The sequence below is a fragment of the Chiloscyllium plagiosum genome, chromosome 28, assembly GCF_004010195.1.
Source record: "Chiloscyllium plagiosum isolate BGI_BamShark_2017 chromosome 28, ASM401019v2, whole genome shotgun sequence".
Classification (NCBI taxonomy): Eukaryota; Metazoa; Chordata; class Chondrichthyes; order Orectolobiformes; family Hemiscylliidae; genus Chiloscyllium; species Chiloscyllium plagiosum.
The window spans coordinates 32,214,333-32,232,148 of NC_057737.1; the positions used below are offsets into that span (position 1 = coordinate 32,214,333).

The 17,816-nt window shown below is 41.3% G+C and overlaps 1 protein-coding gene across 16 annotated transcripts in view; it reads left to right on the forward strand.

The window, feature by feature from the left end:
* Window positions 1–17,816, forward strand: part of LOC122564091 (peripheral-type benzodiazepine receptor-associated protein 1-like) — a 299,068-nt gene that overhangs the window by 184,488 nt on the left and 96,764 nt on the right. For 13 of the 16 annotated variants that reach the window (XR_006315818.1, XM_043718642.1, XM_043718643.1 and 10 more), the window contains 3 exons: window positions 4,309–4,383; window positions 7,066–7,149; window positions 17,010–17,099. The exons of 1 other annotated variant lie outside the window; for it this stretch is intronic. Coding sequence is in view for 11 of the 15 variants with exons in the window: in XM_043718642.1 (XP_043574577.1) it covers window positions 4,309–4,383; window positions 7,066–7,149; window positions 17,010–17,099 (249 nt within the window). In the remaining 4 variants the exon portion in view is untranslated. The remainder of the gene's footprint in view (window positions 1–4,308; window positions 4,384–7,065; window positions 7,150–17,009; window positions 17,100–17,816) is intronic. 2 more of the 16 variants (XM_043718641.1, XM_043718647.1) reach the window with 2 other exon arrangements.

Consider the following 17,816-nt stretch of genomic DNA (forward strand, 5'->3'; position numbering starts at 1 on the left):
TGATTAGATGGGAAGGAAAATAAAATTACAATTTGGGCCCAGATAAATGTCCAACTTGGTAAATACTATAGAGAAATGAGAAGGATTGTACACCAAGTAAAAGAAAGCAGTGGAAAAGGACAGCTAATTATTCTGAACACTCTATGTGCACAGAATAAAATTGTATGCTCAGAAGGAGGCTTGTTATAAGACAAATGAAGTGTACTCTGAATTGGGCTTGATTAAACCAGACTGTTGACTAGAAGATTAAACTGACAGGGTATGGAGTTTACATGAAAGATTGGTGTAACAAAGGTAGCAAGATTATGTGTCAGTAGGAGAAAAAAAAATGGATGATTTTGGCTGATGCAGCAACATTGTTTAAATTAATGATAGTTAAACAGAGCAGGTGCTTTTGCTTGATGTTTGCCTACACAGTTTGAGATGGGAGAAAGCAGATGAAAGCTTTTGTCGGTCATAGGCAAAAAATAACAGAAAATAGAAATTTTAACGATGCTGACTGAGGAACACATTGGAGAGATGTTAAGGAGCATTGCATGATTATAGAGTATGTCCAAGACTGCCTTCTCATTTTGTGGAATAGCTCAATCATACATTGCTATTCTGAATTTATACAAAGTCAACGAGCCATTGGACATTAAGTAATACCTAGGGAATAGAATTGTACACCATAATTGAAAAATGTAAGATTCCAAAGGAGTTTGAAACGATTTATGCTGAATAGATGTTTCCCCTCAGGAGAGAATCTAGAACTGTGAGGCACAGTTTATAAATGACATAGAATCTATGATTCTATGATTCATAAGTCTCCTACTTAGGATGCAGATTATGAGGAATTTCTTTTGAGGCAGATTAGTGTTTGGAATTCTCTTACAGTGATCAGTAGAGGATGAATTATTGAATATGTTTAAAGCTTATTGATTGATCAGCAAGTCAAGGATGGAGAGTTGAGGGACTGAATGGTCTATTCCTGCTCCTACGTCCTATGTTTTTAAGATCTTGTGTGAGGTCGTTTGTTAAAGTGCATACGTTTCTAATGTCAGTATCCTCCCATTGCCCGTTCAAACATGGTTAAATTTATTATAATTATTCATAATTCTTTTGCAGTCTATGCACATTTTGCATCTACTTTGATTGGCTTAATCCAACAATGATAGACTTCAGTCCTTGAAAGAAATTACTCTCTGTGTGTGTGTGTGTGTGTGTGTGCGCGCGCGCGCGCGCATGCATGCAGGTAAAGTGAAACGTCGTGAATAATGAATTGGGAGTGGTGGTATATTTCCGTGAAAACTTAAAAAAATTTGTTTAGGCAATCTCCTTAAAGAAAGTGAAGTATTTTTTACTGAATCTTGGAAAAATATTGTTTTCCTGACTTACAGCTCAATAGATAATTTTATTCACTTCACAAGGATAGTGCAGATAGAACAAAATACACCACTGCTTGTAATATAAAGCATGATCTCTGAATTGTGATGGATAAAACACCCACTGGATACATGCCCTTTTCACTTTTTCCTACTGTTCAAACTCCTGAGCCTTGCATTCCACTGCATCAGCATCATTGCAGAATTTACAAGGGTTATAAAAACATGAAACCTTGAGACTTGATGTATTTCTATCTTATATATTGCACTTCATACTCTTCTACAAATTTGTTGTTGAGTTATATACAAGTTCAGTGGCATTGGATACTAAACGCTTTATGGAAGATGGTTTAACTCTGTCTTATATTAATTTGCATGGGAGCACAGCAGAGTGGTGCAATAATATCATCCCTTCTGACATGTACTGGATATCTGTGTGTTTCATGCAGGTGTTTTGCAAATCTGTTTGAAGACAGTATGAACAAACACTTGATGAGGTCAGTTTGATGCAAATCATTAAGTTCCATTTATAAAATCATGAGGAGCATGGATAGGATAAATAGATGGGGTGGGGGAGTCCAGAACTATTGGGCATAGGTTTAGAGTGAGAGGGGAAAGATATAAAAGAGACCTGAGGGGCAACTTTTTCATGCAGAGGGTGGTATGGCTATAGAATGAGCTGCCAGAGGAAGTGGTGAGGGCTAGTGCAAATGCAACATATAAAAATCATCTGGATGGAAATATGAATAGGAAGGGTTTGAAGGGATATAGGCCAGGTGCTGGCAGGTGGGACTAGATTGGGTTGGGATATCTGGTTGGCATGGACGAGTTGGACCGAAGGGTCTGTTGCCATGGGGTACATCTCTATAACTCTATGACTCTATTTAATGTTAATTTTAAGAAAAAGAATAGAAGTTACGATTAAGCTTAATAATATTCATACCACTGCTATCCAAAATCACTGTGGCAGTGGTGTGGTCTCTATTACCTCACCAGAACCTTCTCCTCCTTTATGAATCCTCATTCCTCTCTGAAATAGCTCCACAGAGGCTGGTATTCTGTCAGCAAGTCACCATTTATTTATATATAAATAGTCCTTGACTTTAGAGCTGCCTCTTTTGGAGTCAGCTCTCAGAATATCTGACAGTCCCCTTTATGTTGTCAACCAGGGCTCCCTGATTGGACCAAATTCACAGCCCCAGTCAGAGAACTGTTGGCTAACATTGTTAAAATCACTAGAATCCCTACAGTGTGGAAGCAGGCCATTCAGTCCATGGGGTCCACACCAAACCTCTGAAGAACATCTCACCCAGATTCAACCCCTACCCTATTCCTGTAACCATGCATTTACCATGGCTAACCCACCTATCTCTGGACACTATGGGTAATTTAGCATGGTCAATCCAGCTAAACTACATAGGACTGTGGGAGGAAACTGGAGCACAGGGAGAATGCGCAAACTCCACACAGATAGTCGCCTGACTTATGAACGGTCGTACCTACAAATGCAATCCCATACAGGGGTGTCATTTTAACGATGCAACTTACGAACATTTCTTATGTATATGAGAGGTTATTTTATAATATTCCACATTGTTTTCTGACCTACATACAAAATTGACTTGTGAATGGACTGAAGAGTGAAACTCATTAACAAACTGGGGACTGCTGTATCATTCAGTCCTGAGAGAACTCAAACTTCAGGTATAGGGAGAAAGTGAGAACCTGGTACTGAGTTGGATGATCAGCCATGATTATATTGAATGACGGAGCAGGCTTGAATGGCCAAATGGAGTACTCCTTTTTCTATTTCCTATAGATCAAATTTTTCCAAAGCCAAGATATCCTTTCACACATCCCATTTCCAATCTCAAGCACTAAATGTAAGAATTTCATCCATTGCAATCAAAGACCCTTGTTCTTTTGCATTTTAATAAAAGTCAAAAGTATTGGAAATAATCAGAAGATCTAGCAGCATGTGTGGACAGAGAAGCAGAGTGACTGCTTCAATTATGTTACTTTACATTTTCTCATCCATTCCTCCTCTTGCACAGTCCAAACGCATCAGTTCTCATTCATGAGACTGATTTTCTCCTTTTTCTGTGTGCTTTCCATTAAGTAGATGTCCATTCAGTTCTCCTTCGTGGGCCCTATGTGAGCTGCCATGGTTAATAATTCTCCATTTCATTGGCACCATCACATCTCCCTTCAAACGTCCGTCAGTATTCCCTGCACACACAAAAACCTTGACATCATAAATCCTCTATTACTTCCTATCCCCAACTCTGCTTTTGTTTCTAAACCTACAAATGTATTCTTACCCCCTAGTTCCACATACATCTCTCCTGAAGCTCCCACTCTAAATTTTAGGTGGTAATTCACTGAACAAGTCATCCAGAATCCCTAATATTCTGGGGACCTGGGTTCAAATCCTACCATGGTAGGTGGTGAAATTTGAATTCAGTAAAAGTCTGGAATAAAAAGCTAGCCTAATGATAGCCATGTGACGACTGTCGATTTTTGTAAAAACCCATCTGGTACACTGATATCCTTCAGTGAAGAAAATCTGCCATCCTTTTTTGGTCTGGTCTATGTGTGACTCCAGACCTACAGCAATGAAATTGATTCTGAGCTACTGTTTGGGTAATGCTGGATGGGTCATAAATGCTGATCTGACCCGTGATACTTCCATCCCATGCATGAATTAAAAAGAACCTTCCACAGGTACTATCTGATCTGCTGAGTATTTCTGGCATTTTGTATTTTTATTTCAGATTTCCCAATGTTTTGTTTTTGTTCTGAAGCAGTTATTAAGGGACATTTTCAGGTTTATGTGAGCCTGCGCTTGAGCGAGCAAAACAATTATCCGTCTGCTTTAGAGACAGAATGTGTTGCAAAGAGACTGGCTCTTGTAATGACAACTTATTTTTCAATTATTTGACAGCCCACAGTTGGAATAGAATTTGTGCATCCAGCGTTATCCTTGCAAGTGACAACAGAGTTCAGCAGAACCTCAGAGGCAAGTAGATCCATAGCACAAACTCAGGTGACAGGTTCGGGTTGGGACAGCAAGAGTGTTAGGCAGCTGGTGAGTTCAGTTTGGAGGAGAACGACATTGCAAAATTTAAGAAGAAGCTCAGACATAAAGTAGACATATTGCATACTTACAAGCATTAGATTAGATTACTTACAGTGTGGAAACAGGCCCTTCGGCCCAACAAGTCCACACCGACCCGCCAAAGCGCAACCCACCCAGACCATTCCCCTACATTTACCCCTTCACCTAACACTCTGGGCAATTTAGCATGGCCAATTCACCTAACCTGCACATTTTTGGAATGTGGGAGGAAACCAGAGCACCCGGAGGAAACCCACGCAGACACGGAGAGAATATGCAAACTCCACACAGTCAGTCGCCTGAGGCGGGAATTGAACCCGGGTCTCTGGTGCTGTGAGGCAGCAGTGCTAGCCACTGTGCCACCGTGCTGCGCATTGAAAAAGGAATTCCATAGACTCCTGCTTCCATGAGCAAAACATGTCTATAAACATCACCTCAGAAGGGAAAAACTATTATCTGAATTGTGTCATCTGCAATGGTGTGGATCTGTGAGGCTATGTTGCTTCCATCTCCCATTCCAGTTTTAAAATCAAGCCAGAATTTTGATGTTGTTGCTATTGTATTTACCAGATCCTCTTAAAATGCACTTATATCCACAGTAAATTTTCTGGTAACCTTATTTTCCTGCTCCTTGGATCTGTTGAGGGCTATTTATTGGAAGCCCAGTACAAATTGCTGACATTACACTCAGTCACCTACTGAAGTATAGATCTAATTGGCTCAGAGCATCTGCTGGCACCTTGGACTTAGCTATTCTGTGAATTTGTGTGTAGAATGGTGTGGTCACATGTCAAGTTGTTTGAAAGTTGGTGCTGAGTTAACTGTTAAGAACTGATTGATCAGACATCTCCAGCTAGAATTCAGTGCCTTTTCCCCAATAGCTGGAAAATACATTTGGCATATATTGGGCTCCTTTGTATGGGGGGGAAACTCTTTTAATAAATCCAGTATTCATGAGCTGGTCCTGAATGTAGTAGTACTGATTATTTTCAATGTTGTTTATTGTCAATTCTGACTCTATCCATTTTGGAAAATAGTTACTTAGGTTGCAATTCAGAGCCCAGTGCCTGACTAAGAGCAAGATTACAGACATGTTGGTCAGTCTTGGCAGTCAGGTTTCAGTATGGTCGTTGATAATTGTCCTTTTGAGTATATTTCATTGGATGTGTGAAGATTTGCTAAAGGAAAGCAAATCCTTTCCTTTCTGCGGTTCTTTCTTCAGATCCCAGTGCTTCATTCATTTCATGTAACCTAGTTTGTATTATTCCAGCTCTGGACTGTCGCTGACAATCCCAGTCAGAATGATTTGTTTGACTGCACTTGAATTCACCACAAATATGAAAGATAAGAAATCAGACCAAATCTTAAGAACAGATTCATTGGAGACATGACTCAAGCTTTGAACTGCTGATGTGTTTACTCTGAGTAATTTGTTGTCCTAAATCCAGAACAGGTTTCAGAGATGTTGAAATTCTTGGTAGGTAACCCATGGTACTCTTTCCTGTTGTTTGAGGGGCAAACTGGATGGTCTTGGTAAATTCTCGTGAATAATATTGGGAAGATATTGCTGGAAAAGGTGTCAGGAGCTAGAGCCAAAATCAGGTCAGTAAAACATTTCTGTAAGCAAGATGGTGTCAAAGCAGGATGAAATTCAGATCAAATCACTGATCATTCCAACTATCAGCTTTGTTTTCGATTTCTTAAACCCAGTTTGCTGTATGGGTAATCTATAACAAAAGTATGCTTCATAATACCTTTGAGCTGTTGGAAAGTACTGAGCATTGTCTTTCTAATGTGTATTGTGAGTGGTTCCCATTTCAGATGTTGCTTCATAAAATGTGTGGTGGATAAATAACGTTTTTGCAGCGTTGGATGACAATAATGTGACAAAATATGGTAATGTTGGTGTTGTGCCCCCCCACACAGTGGGTGAAATTTTCACATGGTTGAGCACGTGGGATCAAACACAGATGGAGAGTTAAATCGGGAAATATCTAGGTCATTGTTTTTGGAAGACCTTCCCAAATGTGGCAGTGTTATGCATACAATAGTAGTAGCTGCTTCTGTCAAGTTTTTGATCAAACTGTGGGTGTTAATCATGATGTTTAGGCATTTCTAAAATGTACTTCTTAAAAATTGAATGCTTCCACTTGTTATGAAGTTATGCATTTATTTTGATAGCTGGTATGTGGCAGATTTTGATAGCAAGTTTTGCAAATAGGTCAACAGTTGGAATCCTCACTCTCTCATTGCAGAAACATGCTCATTTTCTTTTAGCCAGATAGCATCAGGAAGAGGTTGGCACTCTGATCTCCATCTAAGAGGAATCCAAAAGACCTAATTATCTTCATCACAAAGAAGATAGTCACTGCTTATTGCTTAAAAATGTTAATTGCCAATGTAAAGAACATATCTCTGCTACCTCCTGGATTTTTGTCCAATTACTGCTGTGAAATGGAAGGTGCCATGGTAGTGCCCTACCTCTGGGGCAGAAGGTCCAGGTTCGTAACATGTCTGAAGAGGTCGATTAAGAGAGTTATTAATGTTAAATGGCCACAACCAGGATTTGTTTGTTCTCCTCAGGGAACAGAATTATGTAAAAAACGGAAAGAATGTGAGGGCCATGAGGAAGAGATAAAGAAACGCCAACGGATATGTGAGGATTTGGTACGTGTGTTCCCATCTATTTTAATGTATAAATGTGAAGCATTGTGAATTAGTTAAGATGCAGCCAACACTGCTGTGTGAGTACTGAATGTAAAGTGTATATAGTGTAAAATAGGCAAGATAAACCTCACTTAAAAATGTACCAGTGCCATGTAATATTTAGCATTCTATAGTTAGTAGAATTATGTATGTGTTGATAATATAAATATGCAGATGTAGGCAAAATTTAATAAGTGAAATAGAAATGCTATCCACTAATTAGAGGATGCCCCTGGTGGGAACCTGACATCATTTTCCTAGGAGCTCTGACACTATTACGAGATGATCAAACACGAACCAGGACAATGTCAAGTCTGCCATGCAATCAAGTCCCCGATTAAACCAGATCATGATAGCTGCTGGCAATCCGAGGCTAGCATGATCAATGGTCCCTGCCAGGATAATATTGAGATCTATCCTGACGTCCATTGCCAGATCTCTCAATAGAGATGACTGCAGAAAATATTAGGGTAAGACCACAAGTCATAGGAGCAGAATTAGGCCATTCGACCCATCACGTCTGCTCCGCCATTTGGTCATGGCTGAGAAGTTCCTCAGTCGAGAGTGTGGTGCTGGAAAAGCACAACTGGTTAGGCAGCATCTGAGGAGCAGGAGAATCGATGTTTCGGGCATAAACCCTTTATCATCTGCCTTGGGTACCTGTAACCACACAGGATTAATGTGGATTTCACCAGTTTCCTCAGTTCCCCTCCCCCACATTATCCCATTCCCAAGCCTCAAACTCGGCACTGACCTCTTGACTTGTCCATTGCCTTTACCATCTATCTGCTCCACCCTCCTCTCCAACCAAGCACCTTCTCCCTTACCTTCATCTACGTATTGTGTTCTCAGCTACCTTCCCCAAGCCCCACCCCTTTCCCACTTATCTTTCAGCCTCCTGGCCACAAGCCTTATTCCTGATGAAGGGCTTATATCCAAAACGTTGATTCTCCTGCTCATGGGATGCTGCCTAACTAGCTGTGCTTTTCCAGCACCGCTTTCTCAACTCTGATCTCCATCATCTGTAGTCCTCACTTTCTCCTGATATGTTTCTCAACATTATTCTCCTGACTTCTCCCCATAATCCTTGATCCACTTACGAATCAAGAAACTATCTACTTCTGTCTTAAATACATTCAATGGCTTGGCCTGCATAACTCTCAGTGGCAATGAGTTCCACAACTTAACCACACTCTGGTTGTAGAAATTCATCCTCATCATCATCTAAAGAGTTGTCTCTTCATGTTGGGCTGTTTGCTCAGGTCCTAGCCTCTACTCCTGGTGGAAACATCTTCTTCACATCCACTCTATCCAGGCTTCATAGTATTCTATAAGTTTCAATCAGATCCCCCCCCCCCCTCATCCTTCTAAACTCCATCAAGTACAGACCCAGAGTCTTCAATCACTCCTCATATGATAAGCCCTTCATTCCTGGAATCATTCTTGTAAACCTCCTTTGGACACACTCCATGCCAACATATCCTTCTTTCAATATGGGGCCCAAAACTCCTCACTATATTCCAAATACAATCTGACCAGAGACTTGTACATCATCAACATTATGATTCTAGCCCTTTTGAAATGAATGGCAACTCACTTTAGCGAGTTTTGAGAAGATTTGTAGCTCAGGTTGAGGTTCTGGATTAGGTTTGCTTGCTGAGCTGGAAGGTTCATTTCCAAACATTTCATCACCCTACTAGGTAACATCTTCAGTGGGCCTCAGGCGAAGCACTGTACATGATTCCTGCTTTCTATTTATATGTTTGGGTTTCTTTGGTTTGGTGATGTCATTTCCTGTGATGCCATTTCATGTGGTGATGTCATTTCCGGTTCTTTTTCTCAGGGGGTGGTAGATGGGGTCTAACTCAATGTGTTTGTTGATAGAATTCCAGTTGGAATGCCATACTTCGAGGAATTCTCGTGCGTGCCTCTGTTTGGCTTGTCCTAAGATGGATGTGTTGTCTCAGTCGAAGTGGTGTCCTTCCTTATCCGTGTGTAAGGATACTAGTGAGAGAAGGTCATGTCATTTTGTGGTTAATTGCTGTTCATGTGTTCTGGTGGCTAGTTTTCTGCCTGTTTTTCCAATATAGTATTTGTTACAGTCCTTGCATGGTATTTTGTTAATGACATTAGTTTTGCTTGTCTGTATAGGGTCTTTCAAGTTCATTAGCTGCTGTTTTAGTGTGTTGGTGGGTTTGTGGGCTACCATGATGCCAAGGGGTCTGAGTTGTCTGGCAGTCATTTCCGAGATGTCTTTGTAGGGGCGAGTGATTAGGGTTTCTGGACGTGTTTTGTCTGCTTGTTTGGGTTTGTTGCTGAGAGATTGACGGACTGTGTTCATTGGGTACCCATTCTTTTTGAATAAGCAGAGGAAAATCACCTATACAGTATATTCAAAAAGAATGGGTATCCAATGAACACAGTCCACTGATCTCTCAACAACAAACCCAAACAAGCAGACAAAACACGTCCCGAAACCCTAACCACTCTCCCCTACATCATAAAACATTTCCGAAATGACTGCCAGACAACTGAAACCCCTTGGCATCATGGTAGCCCACAAACCCACCAACACACCAAAACAGCAGCTGATGAATTTGAAAGACCTTGTACAGACAACAAGCAAAACTAATGTCATTTACAAAATACCGTGCAAGGACTGTAACAAACACTACCAATTAGCCACAAAATGACATCACCCTCTCTCACTAGTATCCTTACACACAGATAAGGAAGGACACCACTTCGACTGAGACAACAAATCCATCTTAGGACAAGTCAAACAGAGGCACGCATGAGAATTCCTAGAAGCATGGCATTCCAATCGGAATTCTATCAACAAACACATTGAGTTAGACCCTATCTTCTACCCCCTGAGAAAAACAACCAGAAATTACATCATCACAGGAAATGATATCACCAAACCAAAGAAACCCAAACAAATAAGTAGAAAGTAGGAATCATGTACAGTGCTTCGCCTCAGGCCCACTGAAGACATTACCTAGTAGGGTGACGAAACGTCTGGAAATGAATCTTCCAGCTCATCGAGCAAACTTACATCCATTACATTTGCCTTCCTAACTGCCAACTGAACCGAGATGATAACCTATATGATAAGAAAATCACAAACTAGGACTCCCATATCCCTTTGTGCTTCAGAATTCCGAAGGCTTTCCCCATTTAGGAAATAGTCTACACCTCCATTTGTCCTACCAAGGTGAGTAACTTCACACTTTCCCATATTGTACTTCATCTGCCACTTCTTTGCCCACTGTCCTAGTTGTCCACATCCTTCTATATCCTTCCCACTTCCTCAACACCACCTGCCCTCAACCAATCTTTCTGTTGTCTGCAAAGTTAGCAACAATGCCCTCAAATTCTTTGTCCAGATCATTAACATATAATGTGAGTAGTTGTGGTCCCAAGACTAACCCCTGTGGAACTCTGCTGGTAACTGGCTGCCATCCTGAAAAAGACCCCTTTACTCCACTCTTTACCTTCTGCCAGTCAGCCAATCATCTATCCATGCTAGCACCTTGCCCCTAACACCTTGGGCTCTTATTTTATTTAACAGCCTTCTGTGCGGCACCTTGTCAAATGCCTTTTTGTAATCCAAGTAAATCATGTCTACTGACCCTCCTTTGTCTGACTAGTTTGTTACTCCTCAAAAGATTCTAATACATTGGTCAGATATGACCTCCCATTGATGAAGCTGTGCTGACTCAGCCTTATTTTGCCATAGACTTCTAAATACTTTGCAATCTCATCCTTAATAAAGGACTCTAAAAGCTTACCAACAGCTGAGGTCAGGCTAACCGGCCTATAGTTTCCTGTCTTCTGCTTCTCTCCCTTCTTAAACAGGGATGTTATCTTAACCATTTTCCAGTCCTCTGAGACTCTCCCTGACTCCTGATTCCTGAAAGACAACTACCAATGCCTCTACCATCTCCTCAGCTGTATCCTTCAGAATCCTGGGGTATAGACCATCTGTTTTGGGTGATTAATTCACATGTTGATCTTTCAGCTTCTCCTTAGTAATGGCCACTACAATCACCTCTGCCCCCTGACTCTCTTGAGGTTCTGGTATGCTGCTGTTGTCTTCCACTGTGGAAACTGGTGTAGAGTATGTATTCTGTTCCTCCGTTACTACTTCTCTGGCGTCATTTTCCAATGTCCACTCTTGCCTCTCTCTTGCCTTTTAGATATCTAAAAAATGCTTGCAATCATCCGAAACATGATTAACTGGTTACTCTTATATTTTATCAACTCTGCTTTTCTTAGTTATCGTCTGCTGGTTTTTAAATCCCAATCCTTTGACTTCTTACTAATCTACACCTTCACATTGTTTATCTTTCCTTTCGCTTTTGTGCTCTCTCTGATTTCCCTTGTCAGCTATGGTTGCCTCATTCTCCCCTTAGTATATTTCTTCTTCCTTGGCAATGTCTGCTGTGCCTCATGAATTATTCCCCAAACCTGCTGCTTTTACTGCTCCGCTATTTTCAATCAACTCTGGCCAGCTCCTCCCTCATGTCTATGTTATTACCTTTACTCAATTGTAATGCTGTTACATCTGATTCCAGCTTCCCTTTCTCAAACTGCAGAGTGAATTCTATCATGTTATCGTCACTGCCCCTTAGGAGTTCCTTCACCTTAAGTTCCCTAATCAAATCTGTATCATTACACATCATTCAAATCCCTAATGAGCTCGTACCACAAGCTGCTCCAAAGAAAAGTTGAAAATCACACAACACCAGGTTATAGTCCAACAGGTTTATTTGAAAGTACAAGCTTTCAGAGCACTGCTTCTTCATCAGGTAGCTTATGGGATAGTATACATAGGACACAGAATTCATAAGTAAAAGTCCATAGTGTCGTACTGTGATGTGATGTATTGGACAAACCGAGATGGCTGTTAAGTCTTTAATCACTTAGAATTGGGATGCAGATTTCGATTGATTAATATGTAAATTCCAGAATTTTGTTCTAGTCATTGTCCTGACATAACAAGGGTTTATCAGTGTATATAAAAAAAGTGACATCTCGGCTCAGACAATGCATTAAAGGTGCGAGGTTGGAGTCTGTCTGTGTCCTAAACTTGAGTCAGACTGGTTTTATTTCCATAGTAGGAAATTTAAAAATGTCACATTGACTGCCTACAGATTGTGTGCTTTTTGAACAACATAGAATGTATCTGTAAATACAAATCTGCAAATGCAAATTCACACCAAGGACGTGTGTGTGTGTGAGAGAGAGAGAGAGGGTGTGAGTGTGAGAATGAGTGTGTGTGAGGGAGAGAGAGTGAGACAGTGTGCACATGTGAGGGAGAAGGAGTGAGAGAGTGTGCACGTGAGGGAGAGAGAGGGAGAGAGTGTGCGCATGTGAGGGGGAGAGAGTGAGAAATTGCAAGCGTGTGAGGGAGAGAGAGTGCGTGTGTGCATCAGTGTGATGGTGTATATGCCTTTTGAGAGTGTGTGTGTGTGTGAGAGAGAGAGAGATGGTGTATATGCCTTTGAGAAGGTTTGTATGACAGAAGGCCTGTATGTGTGTGTGCGTGTGTGTATAGTATAGTAGGGTCACGTGTAGTGTGACGTGAACCCAAGATCCTGGTTGAGACCGTCATCACGGGTACCAAAGTTAGCTATCAGCCTCTGCTCGGTGACTTTGCTTTGTTGCGTGTCTCAAAGTGATTAAAGACTTAACAGCCATCTAGGTTTGACTAATACATCGCATCAATTGTCACTCAGGGCTGAAATTGAACTTAGGTCCCTCGTGCTATGAGGTAGCAAAGCTAACCATTGTGCAGCGTGCCATCCCTATATCCTTTTGATAGGAGGTGTATCCTCGGATATTTAGTCCCCAGCCCTGCTCTTTTGCAGCCACAGCATCATACGTGCCAATTTCAATTTGTGCTACAAGCTCATTGACCTTGTTTCCTATTCTGCATGCATTTAGGTAAACCAACTCAGTCCTGCATTAACTACCCTCTTGTCATAGCTGTTCACTTATTTGCTGTGCCTGAAGTTAGATTACTGGGCATTTCTATACTCTCTCACCTATACCTTGTTCTGGAAAATTTAATAACCTCTGCTGAGCTCTCCCCACCCTTTAACTTTATCCATAATTTTCCATGCAACTGAACCTACCCCCTCACTATTAGATTAAAGCCCTATCACAGACCTAATTATGAGATTCACCAGGACTCTGGTCCCACCATGATTCAGATGGAGCCCGTCCCATTGGAACAATGTTCTCCTTCCCAAATACTGATGCCAATGTCCCATGAATTCAAGCCTGTTTCTCCACATCAATCTGAGTCACGCAATTACCTCTTTAATCCCGTTGACCCTGCGCCAGTTTGCTAGTGGCTCAGGTAGTAATATAAATATTATTACCTTTTTGGTTCTACTTTCTAATTTAAGGAATTTAATTGGATGGGCTATCTGACTTCATCCTAAAAGATATAGCTAATAGTCTAGGCCTGTAACAGATTGTGAGGTATCCAACAGAACAGAAAAGTCCATTTAATTTTAATTCTTACCAATCCAAATGGTACAGATGCATCTACCCATGACAAAGTTGATAAATGTGACCACTGCACATTCCTGGTTGGGAAAAAAAAAGCTCACCTTCACATTGAGCTTCTGGTCGGTCATATACTATTACCATCATGCAAGATTGGATAGATTTTGAACAGACTCAGCAACTCACTCTAGGCTTTTGTGAAGTGTTGTGAGCAATCGATATCAGGAGAATTTTATTCAACCATAATCTGTAATCTTCTAATCTGGCCAATCCCTGATTCTATTATTGCAATTAGCCCACGTCCAATGAAGGATCAACACCATACCATACATATTTAAAACTTAGGTGCACACCTGCACACACACACCATGGGTGCAGGGGAAAAAAAATAATAAGCACTACCGCAGTTAGGCGGTAGTGTGGGGAAAAAAATTAAAACTTAGGTGTCAACCTGGCAACGTTTTCACACAGGACTACTTTTATGCCAAGCAGCATGCAGTACACAGGGCTAAGTTATCTCATAATCAGATGATCACATCGAAGATTTACAGACCTACCACATCCAGTTGTGAATGGTGATGGACAGTTAAACAAATAACAGGAGGAGAAGGTTCCACAAATATCCTCTTCCTCAGTGAAGGAAGATCCCAGAACATCAGTGTAACAGTGCAGCCATCTTCAGTCAGTAATGCCAAATGGATGATCCATCTTGACCTTCTCCAGTGATCCCCAGCATCACAGATGCCAGTCTTAACATGGCATGCCAGTTCATGCCAAATGCTACCAAGAAGCTGCTGAAGGCATTGAGTACTGCAGAGGTTATGAGCCCTGCCAACATTGCAGCAATAAAACCTGTATTTGAGAATTGGCTGCACCCCTAGCCAATCTGTTGTAGTGAAGCTACAACTCTGACATCTACCCGAAAATGTGGAAAAGTATTCAGGCATATCATGTTCACAAAATAAATGGGATAAATCCAACTGGCCAGTTGGCACCATATCAGTCTCCTCTTATTCCATCAGCAAAGTAACGGAAGGGGTAGTGAACAGTGCCATCAAACTGGAATTACTCAGCAATGACCTGCTCACTGATGCTCAGTTTGGGTACCGCTGAGAACACTCCACTCCTGGCCTCATTACAGTTTTGGTCCATATATATTCAGGAGAGCACAAAAGAATGCACAAATTGGAGAAGAAACATCCATGAAGGCATTAACCACTTGGAGTATTACTGAACGGAGGCAATGCAAGCAGGTGGAAAGGGCACGCACCTGCCCACCTGTGGCAGAGTCTGCAGCTCCAGGGTTTGGACTGTTCAACCACTACAGAACCCATACCTTGAAGTGGAATTAATTCATCCTCAACTATGAGGCACTGCTGAAGAAGAAGGAAGAAAGGAGAAGAGTTGACCATGTATGGCATTAAGGAGCCAAGGGAAAACCAGTCAGTTGGAAAAAACTCTAGTTGGATTCATACCTAGCATTTGAGAACATGATTCCAGTTCTTGGTCATCGATCATCTCAATCATAGGACATCGCTATAGGAATTCCTCAGGACAGTATCTGTGTGTAACCATCTTTTAGTTGCTTCATCAATGACCTTGCCTTGATAGTAAGGACAGAAACGCAGATGTTCACTGATGTTTGCACAATGTTCAACACTATTTGCAACTCCTCAGTTACGGAAGCAATTGGTAATCTTGCACAGCAAGACCTAGACAATGTCTAAGTTTAATCTGATAAGTGGCAAGTTAACATTCAGACTGCACAAGGACCAACATCTCCAACAACTGAGAATTAAACCTTTTCCCTTTCACATTCAATAGTATTACAATTTCTGATTCTCCCACTATTGACTTCTTTTGGGGTGACCATTGATCCAGTTCAGCCTTTTGTCAATTTTGTAAACACTGTGATAAGAAGTAAAGGTCAGAGGCTAGGAATTATGTTATGAGTAACTCACTTCCCAACTCCCCAAAGCCTATCCATCTACAAGGCACATGTCATGAGTGTGATGGAACATTTCCCCCTTGCCAGATAAGTGCAGGTACACATAGTCTTGAGAAGCCTGACTAAAAGCAACTTTGTTTGGCACTTAATTCACCACCTTCAATTTTCACCATTAAAATACAGTTACAAATACATTATAACACTACTTCTTGCAACTTCTTCAAGCCAGACACCACCCTAATTTGGAACTATAATGCCATTCCTTCACTGTTACTGGTTCAACATCCTGGAATTCCCTTTCTAACAGCGCTCTGTGTTTCCCTCCACCCCAAGAATTGAAACTGTTCAAGAAAGCAGCTCATCACTGCCTGCTCAATGGCAATTACGAATGGGCCCTAAATGCTGACCTAGTATCATGACTACATCTCATGAACAAATACACTATAAAAAGGCTGTCCTCCATCTGAGGCCAAATCTCCTGATCACACACTGAGTGATTGCCAGCAGTGAGGGCATGAGGCCATTACTTAGGAAGATCATTCACAAATCATCCAGCTCCAGATGTAATCAGGGCAGGGGTGGGAAAATACCTTTAGGTGTAGTGGAATTGTTACTCTGAAGTTGCAGTGAGGTTCAATGTGCAGCTTCTCTGAGGCCTGGTGCTTTATTGCTCTGAAATGTGGCCAGTTGGAAAACTATTTCCCTAATATCCAGCATCATTGTTGCTAACCATTTTTATTTTTGTCCCTGGTATTCAGGTTATTTGTGGGCGGCACGGTGGCACAGTGGTTAGCACTGCTGCCTCACAGCACCTGAGACCCGGGTTCAATTCCCGCCTCAGGCGACTGACTGTGTGGAGTTTGCACGTTCTCCCCGTGTCTGCTTGGTTTCCTCCGGGTGCTCCGGTTTCCTCCCACAGTCCAAAGATGTGCAGGGTCAGGTGAATTGGCCATGCTAAATTGCCCGTAGTGTTAGGTAAGGGGTAAATGTAGGGGTATGGGTGGGTTTCGCTTCGGCGGGTCGGTGTGGACTTGTTGGGCCGAAGGGCCTGTTTCCACACTGTAATGTAATCTAATCTTATTATAAGTGAGTGATATAATTATTTGGATACGCCTTGCTCTAAAGCTTTTATCCTTCTACTGTAAAATAGAATACTGTATGTTATAAAATATCATACAATTTTTCAGACAGTTATTATTAGAATAGAAATGTGAGAGAGGGTAACTATTGTTTGTTGGAAAATGTGAAGCCATGAATGCTAGAGGACAGAAACAGGCAGAAAGGTTGAAGCACTGCTGAAATGTAATGCTCTAACCTGTTCTAGTTAGAATGTGTGTGCTTTTACTTACAGGAGAATGAGCTGAAACAAGCCTGGAGTGAGAATGCACGGCTGACTGAAAAAACCATTAGACTCAGCCAAGAGGCACAGGAGACTGAAAAGGCAATGCATGGCTTCATCTTTTTTTCAGTGCACTAAGCCAATTCTTCCACAATTATATCCTGGTGGGGCAACTTTTAATTTAGGACAATATCTGCTTTATGTTTGCACTATAATCATGAATGTTTCACACAAACAATAATATGCTATCCACTGTTATTCTCTCAATGATATTGTTTAGAAATGATGTGGTTTCTCTTAGCTGCAAGCCTCTTTCTTGCATTTAACGCTCAATAAATTTGAGAAAAGGCAAATTTAAAACTTGCTTTAAAGTAATCTTGTACTTCTTATCTTAAACTATTTACCTTATACTGTTCTGTCTTTCCCTTCACCCCTTTCAGTCCTGTCCTTGCCCTCAGCTGGTTCTGTACTGCCCTTTTCTAACCCCATTTTGCCTTGTTTTCCTCTCACCACATTCTATACTGTATATCCATAATTCTTTTCTGCCCTCCCCTTGTTCAAGTATACTGCCATTCCCCTTTCTGTACCGTGTACTCACCATCCCTTGTACTGTGCTTCTTCCCATTTTCTCAGTTAGTGTTTCCCATTCATTCTCAAATTTCTGACTGTGTACATGTACCATAATATTATGTTTTGCAAATGCAAACTTATGCGCTTTATTTTAGCCTCTTCCTTCTGCTTTTACCTCTTAACGTTCTAAATGACTCTGGGATACAACACTTGAGTTATTCGCAAGCAACACTTGAGTCCGCTTGCTCA